We start from the raw sequence: 13,698 nt of genomic DNA, 5'->3' as shown, positions 1-13,698 counted from the left end.
CGCGCTCACCACGCCCTTCTCCCCGTCGCCGCAGCCTGTCGTCGGCGTCGCGCCCACTTGCCCCTTCCCGCGCTCGCGTTGATGGCCACCGCCGCGTCGGAGCCACCCATACCCAACGCTCGTCGTTGCCCGCACCATCCCGCCTGCAGGATAGGGCCTTGCCCTCGCCAGCCCCGGCTGGTGCTGCTCTTCGCTGCTGGCGCCCGCCGCGCCTGCGGTGGCCCTTACGGCCCCGCCTCTCCGCCGGCCACCACTACACCTGGCCTCGCCCCTGCTTCCCCTTGCCGGTGCCGCGCCGCCGCTCCGGTGGCCATCGCCGGCCACGGCCTTGCCCGCGCCCCGTTCGGGCGGGCGCCCGCACCCGCTCGCCCGCGCCCTCTAGGCCCCGATGGGCCACAGACATGTGGGGCCCGGCCCCAAAACGTTAAAAAGAAAAGAAAAAAAATGACTTAATAAAATTAATTAATAATTAATTAATTAGTGAATTAATTAACTTAATTAATCTTGTTTAGTTAACCTAATTAAGTATTGTTAGTTAATTAAACTGTGATTAGATTAGTTAAATCCTAATTAGAGTAAACAGTGTATGACATGCGGGACCCACACGTCAGATTGACCCAGTCAACTCCCTGTTGACTGCTGACGTCATGATGATGTCAGCGTGCACTATTCTGGATAATGTTAGAATTAAATAGTTAAATAAATTCTAAAAATGATAAAAATCCTTTTAAAATTAATATAAAATAAACCGTAGCTCGGATGAAAATACTTTGTACATGAAAGTTGCTCAGAACGACGAGACAAACCCGAATACGCAGCCCGTTCGTCCGCCACGCATCCCTAGCATAGCGAACACGCAATTTTCCCCCTCCGGTTCGTCTGTCCGAAAACGCGAAACGCCGGGGATAATTTCCCGGATGTTTCCCCCCTTCACCGGTACCACCTCGTATCGCGTTAGGGCACACCTAGCATCACGCTTTATAATGTCATGCATCGTCATGCAATTGTTTGCATTATATTTATTGTTTCTTCCCCCTCTTCTCTCGCTAGACACCGAGACCGACGCCGCTGCTACCCAGTACGACTACATCGACGACCCCTCTCTCTTGCCAGAGCAACCAGGCAAGCCCCCCCTTTGATCACCAGATATCGCCTACTCTTCTCTATACTGCTTGCATTAGAGTAGTGTAGCATGTTACTGCTTTCCGTTATTCCTATCCTGATGCATAGCCTATCCTTGCTACTACTGTTGATACCATTACCTGCTATCCTACTGCTTAGTATAGGATGCTAGTGTTCCATCAGTGGCCTTACACTCTTGTCCGTCTGCCATGCTATACTACGGGGCCGTGATCACTTCGGGAGGTGATCACGGGCATATACGATATACTTTACACAGTTACATTACCTGTGATACTGTTCGGAGATGGGGGCTGAAGGGGCAGGTGGCTCCATCCCGGTAGAGGTGGGCCTGGGTTCCCGACGGCCCCCGACTGTTACTTTGAGGCGGAGCGACAGGGCAGGTTGAGACCACCTAGGAGAGAGGTGGGCCTGGCCCTGGTCCGCGTTCGCAGATACTTAACACGTTTAACGAGATCTTGGTATTTGATCTGAGTCTGGCTACTGGCCTATACACACTAACCATCTACGTGGGAGTAGTTATGGGTATCCCGGCATCGTGGTATCAGCCGAAGCCTTCGTGACGTCAGCGACTGAGCGGCGCGCGCCGGATTGGAACGTAAGCCTGCTCTTGTATTAAGGGGGCTAGTTCTGCTTCCGGCCGCGTTCGCAACGTGCAGGTGTGCTAAGGGCGATGGGCCCAGACCCCTGTGCGCTTAGGTTTAGACCGGCGTGCTGACCTCTCTGTTGTGCCTAGGTGGGGCTGCGACGTGTTGATCTTCCGAGGCCGGGCATGACCCAGGAAAGTGTGTCCGGCCAAATGGGATCGAGCGTGTTGGGGAATGTGGTGCACCCCTGCAGGGAAGTTAATCTATTCGAATAGCCGTGATCTTCGGTAACAGGACGACTTGGAGTTGTACCTTGACCTTATGACAACTAGAACCGGATACTTAATAAAACACACCCTTCCAAGTGCCAGATACAACCGGTGATCGCTCTCTCACAGGGCGACGAGGGGAGGATCAGCGGTTAGGGTTATGCTATGCGATGCTACTTGGAGGACTTCAGTCTACTCTCTTCTACATGCTGCAAGATGGAGGTGGCCAGAAGCGTAGTCTTCGACAGGATTAGCTATCCCCCCTCTTATTCTGGCTTTCTGCAGTTCAGTCCACCGATATGGCCCTTTACACATTTACCCATGCATATGTAGTGTAGCTCCTTGCTTGCGAGTACTTTGGATGAGTACTCACGGTTGCTTTCTCCCTCTTTTCCCCCTATCCCTCCTACCTGGTTGTCGCAACCAGATGTTGGAGCCCAGGAGCCAGACGCCACCGTCGACGACGACTCCTACTACACCGGAGGTGCCTTCTACTACGTGCTGCCCGCTGACGACGACCAGGGGTAGTTAGGAGGATCCCAGGCAGGAGGCCTATGCCTCTTTCGATCTGTATCCCAGTTTGTGCTAGCCTTCTTAAGGCAAACTTGTTTAACTTATGTCTGTACTCAGATATTGTTGCTTCCGCTGACTCGTCTATGATCGAGCCCTTGTATTCGAGCTCTCGAGGCCCCTGGCTTGTAATATGATGCTTGTATGACTTATTTTATTTGTAGAGTTGTGTTGTGATATCTTCCCGTGAGTCCCTGATCTTAATCGTACACGTTTGCGTGTATGATTAGTGTACGGTCAAATCGGGGTGTCACAGACACTTATGCACAGAGATTTGACCATTTGAGGTCGGATCGCTACAAATCCACTCCTGGATTACTTTGGTACCTCCCTGCTAAACTAATAGCAAGGCACACATCAAGTCTGGTACATAGCATTGCATACATGATAGAACCTATGGCTGAAGCATGCGGAATGACTTTCATTTTCTCTCTATCTACTGCAGTGGTCGGGCATTGAGTCTGACTCAACTTCACACCTTGTAACACAGGCAAGAACCCTTTCTTTGCCTGATCCATTTTGAACTTCTTCAAAACTTTATCAAGGTATGTGCTTCGTGAAAGTCCAATTAAGTGTCTTGATCTATCTCTATAGATCTTGATGCCCAATATATAAGCAGCTTCACCGAGGTCTTTCATTGAAAAATTCTTATTCAAGTATCCTTTTATGCTATTCAGAAATTCAGTATCATTTCCGAGCAACAATATGTCATCTACATATAATATCAGAAATGCTACAGAGCTCCCACTCATAATGCTTTGATCACACTATCAAAGCGTATATTCCAACTCCGAGAGGCTTGCACCGGTCCATAAATGGATCGCTGGAGCTTGCACACTTTGTTACCACCTTTTGGATCGACAAAACCTTCTGGTTGCATCATATACAACTCTTGTTTAAGATATCTATTAAGGAATGCAGTTTTGACATCCATTTGCCAAATTTCATAATCATAAAATGTGGCAATTGCTAACATGATTCGGACGGACTTAAGCATCGCTACGGGTGAGAAGGTCTCATTGTAGTCAACTCCTTGAACTTGTCGAAAACCTTTTGCAACAAGTCGAGCTTTGTAGACAGTAATATTACCGTCAGCGTCAGTCTTCTTCTTGAAGATCCATTTATTCTCTATGGCCTGCCAATCATCGGGCAAATCAACCAAAGTCCACACTTTGTTCTCATACATGGATCCCATCTCAGATTTCATGGCCTCAAGACATTTTGCGGAATCTGGGCTCATCATAGCTTCCTCATAGTTCGTAGCTTCGTCATGGTCAAGTAACATGACCTCCAGAATAGGATTACTGTACCACTCTGGTGCAGATCTTACTCTGGTTGACCTACGAGGTTCGGTAGTAACTTGATCAGAAGTTTCATAATCATCATCATTAGCTTCCTCACTTACTGGTGTAGGAATCACTGGAACTGATTTCAGTGATGAACTACTTTCCAATAAGGGAGCAGGTACAATTACCTCATCAAGTTCTACTTTCCTCCCACTCACTTCTTTTGAGAGAAACTCCTTCTCTAGAAAGGATCAATTCTTAGCAACGAATATCTTGCCTTCGGATCTATGATAGAAGGTGTACCCAACGGTCTCCTTTGGGTATCCTATGAAGACACATTTCTCTGATTTGGGTTCGAGCTTATCAGGTTGAAGCCTTTTCACATAAGCATCGCAGCCCCAAACTTTAAGAAACGACAACTTGGGTTTCTTGCCAAACCATAGTTCATAAGGTGCCGTCTCAACGGATATAGATGGTTCCGTATTTAACGTGAATGCAGCTATCTCTAAAGCATAACCCCAAAACGATAGCGGTAAATCTATCAAAGACATCATAGATCGCACCATATCTAGTAAAGTACGATTACAACGTTCGGACACACCATTACACTGTGGTGTTCCGGGTGGCGTGAGTTGTGAAACTATTCCGCATTGTTTCAAATGAAGACCAAACTCGTAACTCAAATATTCTCCTCCACGATCGGATCGTAGAAACTTTATTTTCTTGTTACGATGATTTTCCACTTGACTCTAAAATTCTTTGAACTTTTCAAATGTTTCAGACTTATGTTTCATTAAGTAGATATACCCATATCTGCTCAAATCATCTGTGAAGGTGAGAAAATAACGATATCCACCGCGAGCCTCAATGTTCATTGGACCACATACATCAGTATGTATGATTTCCAATAACTCTGTTGCTCGCTCCATTGTTCTGGAGAACAGAGTTTTAGTCATCTTGCCCATGAGGCATGGTTCGCAAGTACCAAGTAATTTATAATCAAGGGATTCCAGAAGTCCATCAGAATGGAGTTTCTTCATGCGCTTTACACCAATATGACCCAAACGGCAGTGCCCCAAATAAGTTGCACTATCATTATCAACTCTGCATCTTTTGGCTTCAATACTATGAATATGTGTATCACTACTATCAAGATTTAGTGACAATAGACCACTCATCAAGGGTGCATGACCATAAAAGATATTACTCATATAAATAAAACAACCATAATTCTCCGATTTAAATGAATAACTGTCTCGCATCAAACAAGATCCAGATATAATGTTCATGCTTAACGATGGCACCAACTAACAATTATTTAGGTCTAAAACTAATCATGAATGTAGATGTAGAGGTAGCGTGCCGACGGCGATCACATCGACTTTGGAACCATTTCCCACGCGCATTGTCACATCGTCCTTAGCCAATGTTTGCTTAATCCATAGCCCCTGTTTCGAGTTGCAAATGTTAGCAACTGAACCAGTATCAAATACCCATGCACTACTGCGAGCATTAGTTAGGTACACATCAATAACATGTATATCAAATATACCTTTCACTTTGCCATCCTTCTTCTCCGCCAAATACCTGGGGCAGTTCCGCTTCCAGTGACCAGTCCCTTTGCAGTAGAAGCACTCAGTCTCAGGCTTAGGTCCAGACTTGGGTTTCTTCACTTGAGCAACAACTGGCTTGCTGTTCTTCTTGAAGTTCCCCTTCTTCCCTTTACCCTTTTTCTTGAAACTGGTGGTCTTGTTGACCATCAACACTTGATGCTCCTTTTTGATTTATACCTCCGCAACCTTTAGCATTGCGAAGAGCTCAGGAATCGTCTTATCCATCCCTTGCATATTATAGTTCATCACGAAGCTCTTGTAGCTTGGTGGCAGTGATTGAAGAACTCTGTCAATGACACTATCATCTGGAAGATTAACTCCCAGCTGAGTCAAGTGGTTGTGGTACCCAGACATTCTAAGTATATGTTCATTGACAGAACTATTCTCCTCCATTTTGCAGCTATAGAACTTATTGGAGACTTCATATCTCTCAATCTGGGCATTTTCTTGAAATATTAAATTCAACTCCTGGAACATCTCATATGCTCCATGACGTTCAAAACGTCGTTGAAGTCCCGGTTCTAAGCCATAAAGCATGTCACACTGAACTATCGAGTAGTCATCAGCTTTGCTCTGCCAGGTGTTCACAACATCTAGCGTTGCTCCTGCAGCGGGTTTGTCACCTAGCGGTGCTTCCAGGATGTAATTCTTCTGTGCAGCAATGAATATAATCCTCAAGTTACAGACCTAGTCCGTGTAGTTGCTACCATCATCTTTAAACTTAGCTTTCTCTAGGAACGCATTAAAATTCAATGGAACAACAGCACATGCCATCTATCTACAACAACATAGACATGCAAAATACTATCAGGTACTAAGTTCATGATAAATTAAAGTTCAATTAATCAAATTACTTAAGAACTCCCACTTAGATAGACATCTCTCTAATCATCTAAGTGATCACGTGATCCATATCAACTAAACCATGTCCGATCATCACCTGAGATGGAGTAGTTTTCAATGGTGAACAACACTATGTTGATCATATCTACTATATGATTCATGCTCGACCTTTCGGTCTCAGTGTTCTGAGGCCATATCTGCATATGCTAGGCTCGTCAAGTTTAACCCGAGTATTCTGCGTGTGCAAAACTGGCTTGCACCCGTTGTATGTGAACGTAGAGATTATCACACACGATCATCACGTGGTGTCTCGGCACGACGAACTGTAGCTACAGTGCATACTCAGGGAGAACACGTATACCTTCAAATTTAGTGAGAGATCATCTTATAATGCTACCACCAAACTAAGCAAAATAAGATGCATAAAGGATAAACATCACATGCAATCAATATAAGTGATATGATATGGCCATCATTATCTTGTGCCATTGATCTCCATCTCCAAAGCACCGTCATGATCACCATCGTCACCGGCTTGACACCTTGATATTCATCGAAGCATCATTATCGTCTCACCAACTATTGCTTCTACGACTATCACTACCGCTTAGTGATAAAGTAAAGCAATTACATGGCGATTGCATTTCATACAATAAAGCGACAACCATATGGCTCCTGCCAGTTGCCGATAACTGTGTTACAAAACATGATCATCTCATACAATAAAATTTAGCATCATGTCTTAACCATATCACATCACAACATGCCCTGCAAAAACAAGTTAGACGTCCTCTACTTTGTTGTTGCAAGTTTTACGTGGCTACTACGGGCTGAGCAAGAACCGTTCTTACCTACGCATCAAAAACCACAACGCGGTATAGTGATTGCTTTTTGATCTTCAGAAAGAACCATGTTCATTGAATCCGATTCAACTAAAGTTGGAGAAACTGACACCCACCAGCCACCTGTGTGCGAAGCACGTCAGTAGAACCAGTCTCGCGTAAGCGTATGCGTAATGTCGGTCTGGGCCGCTTCATCCAACAATACCGCTGAATCAAGAATCAACTAGTGATGGCAAGCAATATGTATATACCCACGCCCACAACTCCTTTGTGTTCTACTCATGCATATAACATCTACGCATAGACATGGCTCGGATGCCACTATTGGGGAACACGGTAATTTCAAAAAAAATCCTACGCACACGCAAGATCTATCATGGTGATGCATAGCAACAAGAGGGGAAGAATGATGTCCATGTACCCTCGTAGACCATAAGCGGAAGCGTTATGACAATGCGGTTGATGTAGGCATACGTCTTCACGATCCGACCGATTCTAGTACCGAAAGTACAGCACCTCCGCGATCTGCACATGTTCAGCTTGGTGACGTCCCATGAACTCTCGATCAAGCTGGGTGTCCAAGGAGAGCTTCGTCAGCACAACGGTGTGATGGTGGTGATGATGAAGTTACCAGCGCAGGGCTTCGCCTAAGCACTACGACGATATGACCGAGGTGGCTTATGGTGGAGGGGGCACCGCACACGGCTAAGGGATCAATGATCAACCTGTGTGTCTATGGGGTGCCCCTTCCCCCGTATATAAAGGAGCAAGGGGGGAGGCCGGCCGGCCCTTGGAGGTGCGCCAAGGAGGGGAGGAGTCCTCCTCCTAGTAGGAGTAGGACTCTCCTTTCCTAGTCCTACTAGGAGGAGGAAGGGGGGAAGGAAGGAGAGGGAGAGAAGAGAAGGAAAGGGGGGCGCCGCACCCCCCCCCCCTTCCCTAGTCCAATTCGGAGTAGAGGGGGAGGGGCGCACGGCCCTGCCTTGGCCGGCCCTCTCTCTCTCCACTAAGGCCCATGTTGGCCCATTAGTCCCCCGGGGGGTTCCGATAACCCCCCGGCACTCCGATAATTATCCGGTGACCCCCGGAACTTATCCGGTGTCCAAATATAGTCATCAAATATATCAATCTTTATGTCTCGACCATTTCGAGACTCCTCGTCATGTCCGTGATCACATCCGGAACTCTGAACTATCTTCGGTACATCAAAACACATAAACTCATAATACCGATCGTCACCGAACGTTAAGCGTGCGGACCCTACAGGTTCGAGAACTATGTAGACATGACCGAGACACGTCTCCGGTCAATAACCAATAGCGGAACCTGGATGTTCATATTGGATCCCACATATTCTACGAAGATCTTTATCGGTCAAACCGCATAACGATATACGTTGTTCCCTTTGTCATTGGTATGTTACTTGTCCGAGATTCGATCGTCGGTATGTCAATACCTAGTTCAATCTCGTTACCGGCAAGTCTCTTTACTTATTCCGTAATGCATCATCCCGTAACTAACTCATTAGTCACATTGCTTGCAAGGCTTATAGTGATGTGCATTACCGAGAGGGCCCAGAGATACCTCTCCGATACTCGGAGTGACAAATCCTAATCTTGATCTATGCCAACTCAACAAACACCATCGGAGACACCTGTAGAGCATCTTTATAGTCACCCAGTTACATTGTGATGTTTGATAGCATACTAAGTGTTCCTCCGGTATTCGGGAGTTGCATGATCTCATAGTCATAGAAACATGTATAAGTTATGGAGAAAGCAATAGCAACAAACCAAACGATCATCGTGCTAAGCTAACGGATGGGTCAAGTCAATCACATCATTCTCTAATGATGTGATCCCGTTAATCAAATGACAACTCATGTCTATGGTTAGGAAACATAACCATCATTGATTCAACGATCTAGTCTAATAGAGGCATACTAGTGACACTCTGTTTGTCTATGTATTCACACATATATTAAGTTTCCGGTTAATACAATTCTAGCATGAATAATAAACATTTATCATGATATAAGGAAATATAAATAACAACTTTATTATTGCCTCTAGGGCATATTTCCTTCAGTATCATCGCATATAAATACATGACGAGGCGTGTGCCGAACTGCCAGTTTTCCTTGTTTTAAAGTGCTTAGCAGTAACTGAGTGAAACTCGAAATCCGACCACTATACACACACTTTTATTCATACCATGAAATCTATCAAAACAGAACGTCAAACATAAAAAATGATCACATTCACTATATCATACATGATGGTGAGACAACAAAAAATAGAATGATCAAATAGCTCTAAGATTTATCTGTGCGCCATGCATCGGTTGCAATGTTATCACAGTATATGGCGCATGACTATACGACGGCGCGAGTTCGAACTCAAAGCTTTGAATGATCATGCACATTGCCATCTTGGCTTCAAGAAGTGCGAAGTTCTGGCCGATGCAGATCCGTGGCCCCCAACCGAAAGGGAGAAAGGCACCTGAATCATTGGATGCCTTAGAGACCCCATCGGCGAACCTGTCTGGCTTGAACTCATGGACATTGCTGCCCCAAATGTGCTGGTCATGATGGATGAACATCACGGGGAGCTCAACCATGACGCCAGCAGGGTATGTTATGCCACCAATCTCCATCTCCTTGTAAGTATTCCGACTGAACAAGGTTGCCGGCGGGTATAGCCTGAGAACTTCATAAAGGATCATGGTCACCTACAATTGCCGAGACAACACAAGAAGTTAAACGTCCGTCCAATCAACAAGCTGATGTGGTTGATGCTTTCGAATCTTGAATGAAACAAAATCAGTTGCAACGATTTGAATATATTTAAGCCTCACCGTTTTGAGTCTGCTTAGTCCTTCATATTCCGGTTTGTTTCTTCCAAATAGACCCATGATCTCCTCCCTTGCACGGTCTTGCCACTCTGGGTGCATGCTGAGTAGGATCATTGTCCACGTGAGCAGCACGGACGTTGTCTCCATTCCTGCAAAATAGAACAACTTGCATTCCTCGATGACGTCTTCAATTGTCATCCCCAAGCTGGATCGGCCATGCTCGTCAGTCTGTCTCATGTTTGACTCTAGCAATAAGCCAAGCAAGTCGTCCGTGGTGCTCTCGCCTTGTTTCATTGCTTGGATTCTTTTACCAACAAGATTTTTCAGAATCGATTCGATCTCCTTGTTGATTTGATGCATCCTTCTGTTGTTTCTGGTTGGCAAGAACCTGAAGATGACAATCCCGTTACATGTTCAGTATAGACGAAGATGGAACTTACTGAAAAAAGAAATCAGTAAGTGCTAGTAAAGCTTAAATAGTACTGGTGGTACTAACAAGTAGCCGGGAATGAGAAGCCCCCGAATGTTCGTTATGAGGCGCTCAGCTTGCTCCTCCTGTAGCTGAAAGATCTTCCTCCCCTCGAGGTAGCTGCTGCTGAATGCGGTGCGAGAAATAACATCCCCCGTCAGGTTCTTGAGCTCCGGCCAAACGTCCAGCTCGCATGAACCCTTCGAGCCTAGGGACGTCCTCCATCTGCTAACAATGTCTTCGCAGCATGAAGAAAACGCCGGCAACATACGCTGCAGAATCACATGCGCATTCCAAAGATCAAAGATCAATTGTATGTACACTGTATATCACCTTTCAAATCCTTTCAAACCAAAAACTAGTATGACGTTTAAATGTTTCATACTCCCTTTGTTCCAAAACAAGTTGTACTAAGTTTGAGACACTTATTTTTAGACGGAGAGAGTACATGATAATAATATACGAAACATATTAGCGTACCCTGACGTACCTTGACCTTCTCGAGCTGGAACGCCGGGTTGAGGATGCGCCGATGCTTGGCCCACTTCTCGCCGTCGATGCTGGCGAGGCCTTCGGCCAGCAGCTTCGACAGCGCCGGAAGCTTGGTCTTCTCGAAGTGGCCGAACTTGTTGGACATGACGTCCTTGGCGAGGTCGGGGTCGCTGATGGTGACCTTGGGGATCGGGCCGACCCAAGAGAAGCACGTCCTCCCGTGTTCCTGAACGGCGTTGTAGAGGAAAGGCGCGACATGGGCGGAGATGTCGTGGCACCCCAGCGGCAAGGGCCTCGCCCAGGCCTCCTTGCTCAGCCGGCCGTGCTCCTTGAGGTCGCCGACGGGGAAGCGGTAGGGCGTGCCGCGGAGGCCCTGCGCTCTGAGCTCGCGCTCCAGCCGCCGCGGCTGCAGCCACAGCATGTCCAGCAGCTTGCCGGCCTGCCGCAGCAGCGCGAGGCACAGGAGGCCGCACACCAGGAAGCCCCATGGCAACGAGGCCGGCGTCACTCCTCCAAGAACCGCCATGCTTCTCTCAAAGAGCATTCTCAGGAGAAAAGTGTGCTGCTATGCTAGCAGTAGGATCTGATTCAAGTGGACATTTACTGGAGCTGGGTAATGTACGGTGGTGGGCCTCAGGTTATATAGAGGTGTCGCCTGGTTGCGGTAGTCCTTGGATCGTGCCCATTTATTTGTTTAAGGTTTCTTCAAGCGTAGTGTGAGAAGAGTGCGGCCATGTTGCCTTGCTCTGAAGGAACTTGGTGGAGAAGAAATTCCGACTGGAATCGGCTTGGTCGAGCTGAGAGGTGATGCACCCAGGGACCCCACGTGTGCCCATTGATTGTTGCTAGCAGTATGAAATCACAACTCAGATTTGCTCGGTCTTCCTTGGAAACTGGACACCGTCCCACTGCAGATATAACCTGAGAAGCGACATCTAAAGTCAACGCCATGTTTATATTCAGCTTATCCCTTCTTTTTTATGAAACACCCCAAAATGCATCCGGTCTATTATTATTATTATTATTATTATTATTATTATTATTATTATTATTATTATTATTATTATTATTATGGCAAATTTTAACATGGTCCCTCTTACCTCCTTTTTTTACATATGAGGTAAGAAGGTAAGAGTCAATCAAGCCATTCATTGATGAGATCAACGGCTAAGATCTATTTATACTCTTACCTCTCATATGAAAAGAGGGGGTAAGAGGAACCATGTTAAAACTGCTCTATTATTATTATTATTACTCCATCCGTCTAAGTGAGTAAGTCATCTTAGGTTCTGCACCGTGACCAAGGAGGAAGGAAAAACGAGAGACTTTAATGTTTATTTCTTAATTATTGCATGCAATGAAGATCTCTTTTAACGAGTACTACTACTAATCACCGCTAAAGGATAAGGAAGCCCCCGCGTCTCCCGCGTCGCCCTCCCTGGCGGCGACGGGGGAACCCAGATCCGGCGCCTTACACCCTTCCCACCTCCCTCCCCACCTCGCCGCCACCGGAGGAATGGTCGGCGAAGCCGGCGCCGTCTCCCGGGATGGTGGCGGCGGGGCGAGACCGCTCCCTTTCGGTGGTGAGGGTCCGGATCTGAGGCGGCGGCCTCGTTGGTGCGGACGGCGCTCCTCCGGCGGCGGGGAGTGCTCGTCGGTGAGGTAGGCCGGATCCCCTCGGCTGCGCGGGCAGCGAGGTCCCGGTGGGCGCAGGTCATGGCGCGGGGAGGCCTCGGGCTCCCCTCGTCAGATCGGAGGCGATCCTGGCCTGCTCGTGATGCATGACCTCCGGCCGGCCTGGATCTCCAGCGTACACGCGCCTGCTGATGTTGTGGCTGGTTCGGTGGTGGAGGCAGGACGCTTGGCCGGGGGAAACCCTTGGCCGCCGGTGGCGGTCACGGCGTCGATGGCGTCCCGGACGCCATTCCCTCCTTGGTGGCGGCGCCGAGGCTAAACCTCCCCTGCCTCCCCCCTTCCCCTGCACCCGGGTGAAAACCCTAGCCCCGGTGGCTAAGCGGCGGCGGCGCCACAGCGTCGTCACCTTCTTGAAGGCGCCAACTTGGGCATGGGGATGCTGGGTGTGCATGGCGAGCTTGTCTGGTTCCTGGTGGCGGCCCGCCTGACTGCTGCGTCGCAGCTCCGGGCAGTGTCTCGGGGCTGCGGTGCTTCTCTTCCGGCCGTGTCTCCGATGGGGACCTCGCCCTTCCTCACCTTGTACATGCCGTGGTGGAGCGGTACTTCATCTCACTCATTGATGGCGGCGAAGATCGGCGGCATGGCGCTGTGGAGGCTTGCCGCCCGATGCGCGGAGATGGACTCGCGCAGGAGGAGGTTGCTGTCTGGCGTCATGGTGATGTCGATTGCAGAGTGGCCAGTCAAGGTAGAAGCCTCAATATGATATGAAGACGGACCTGTGAAAGATGGCGGTAACGAACACGAGTGCGTCTGACCGGATTGTGCCCCAGACCCGGTATGTGGCTCGGCTGGGGCTTCCGAATATGTTTCGGTTTCCGGCTTTTGATGTTAGGCTTAGGTGAGTGGTTTGGGTAGTGGCCCAGCTAGCACCTCTTCATCATTTTGGATAGAAGTAGCGGCATGTGTTGCCAAGATGGTGGATTCATATTCATTGTTGTAATACTTTGTAAGGTCCTGAAAATAATCAATAAAGTGGCCGTATGCATCTCCCAGATGCAGAGGCCGGGGATCATCCTTCTTTTTTAAAAAAAATTGCATGCAA

General features: G+C 47.8%; 1 protein-coding gene across 1 annotated transcript; it reads right to left on the bottom strand.

The window, feature by feature from the left end:
- Window positions 1-9,331: 9,331 nt before the first annotated feature.
- On the bottom strand, window positions 9,332-11,607 carry LOC125548396 (cytochrome P450 CYP72A616). Its single transcript, XM_048712000.2, has 4 exons — window positions 10,960-11,607; window positions 10,497-10,741; window positions 10,004-10,388; window positions 9,332-9,877 (listed from the first exon to the last, which is right to left on the bottom strand). Exons 1-4 carry the CDS (start codon window positions 11,503-11,505, stop codon window positions 9,452-9,454), a joined length of 1,602 nt encoding a protein of 533 aa, XP_048567957.2. The 5' UTR covers window positions 11,506-11,607; the 3' UTR covers window positions 9,332-9,451.
- Window positions 11,608-13,698: the final 2,091 nt, after the last annotated feature.

The sequence above is a fragment of the Triticum urartu genome, chromosome 3A, assembly GCF_056163025.1.
Source record: "Triticum urartu cultivar PI428250 chromosome 3A, HENAU_Tu73, whole genome shotgun sequence".
NCBI classification, from domain to species: domain Eukaryota; kingdom Viridiplantae; phylum Streptophyta; class Magnoliopsida; order Poales; family Poaceae; genus Triticum; species Triticum urartu.
The sequence above is the reverse complement of the archived record's forward strand: the minus strand, read 5'-3'. Positions and strand labels throughout refer to the sequence as shown.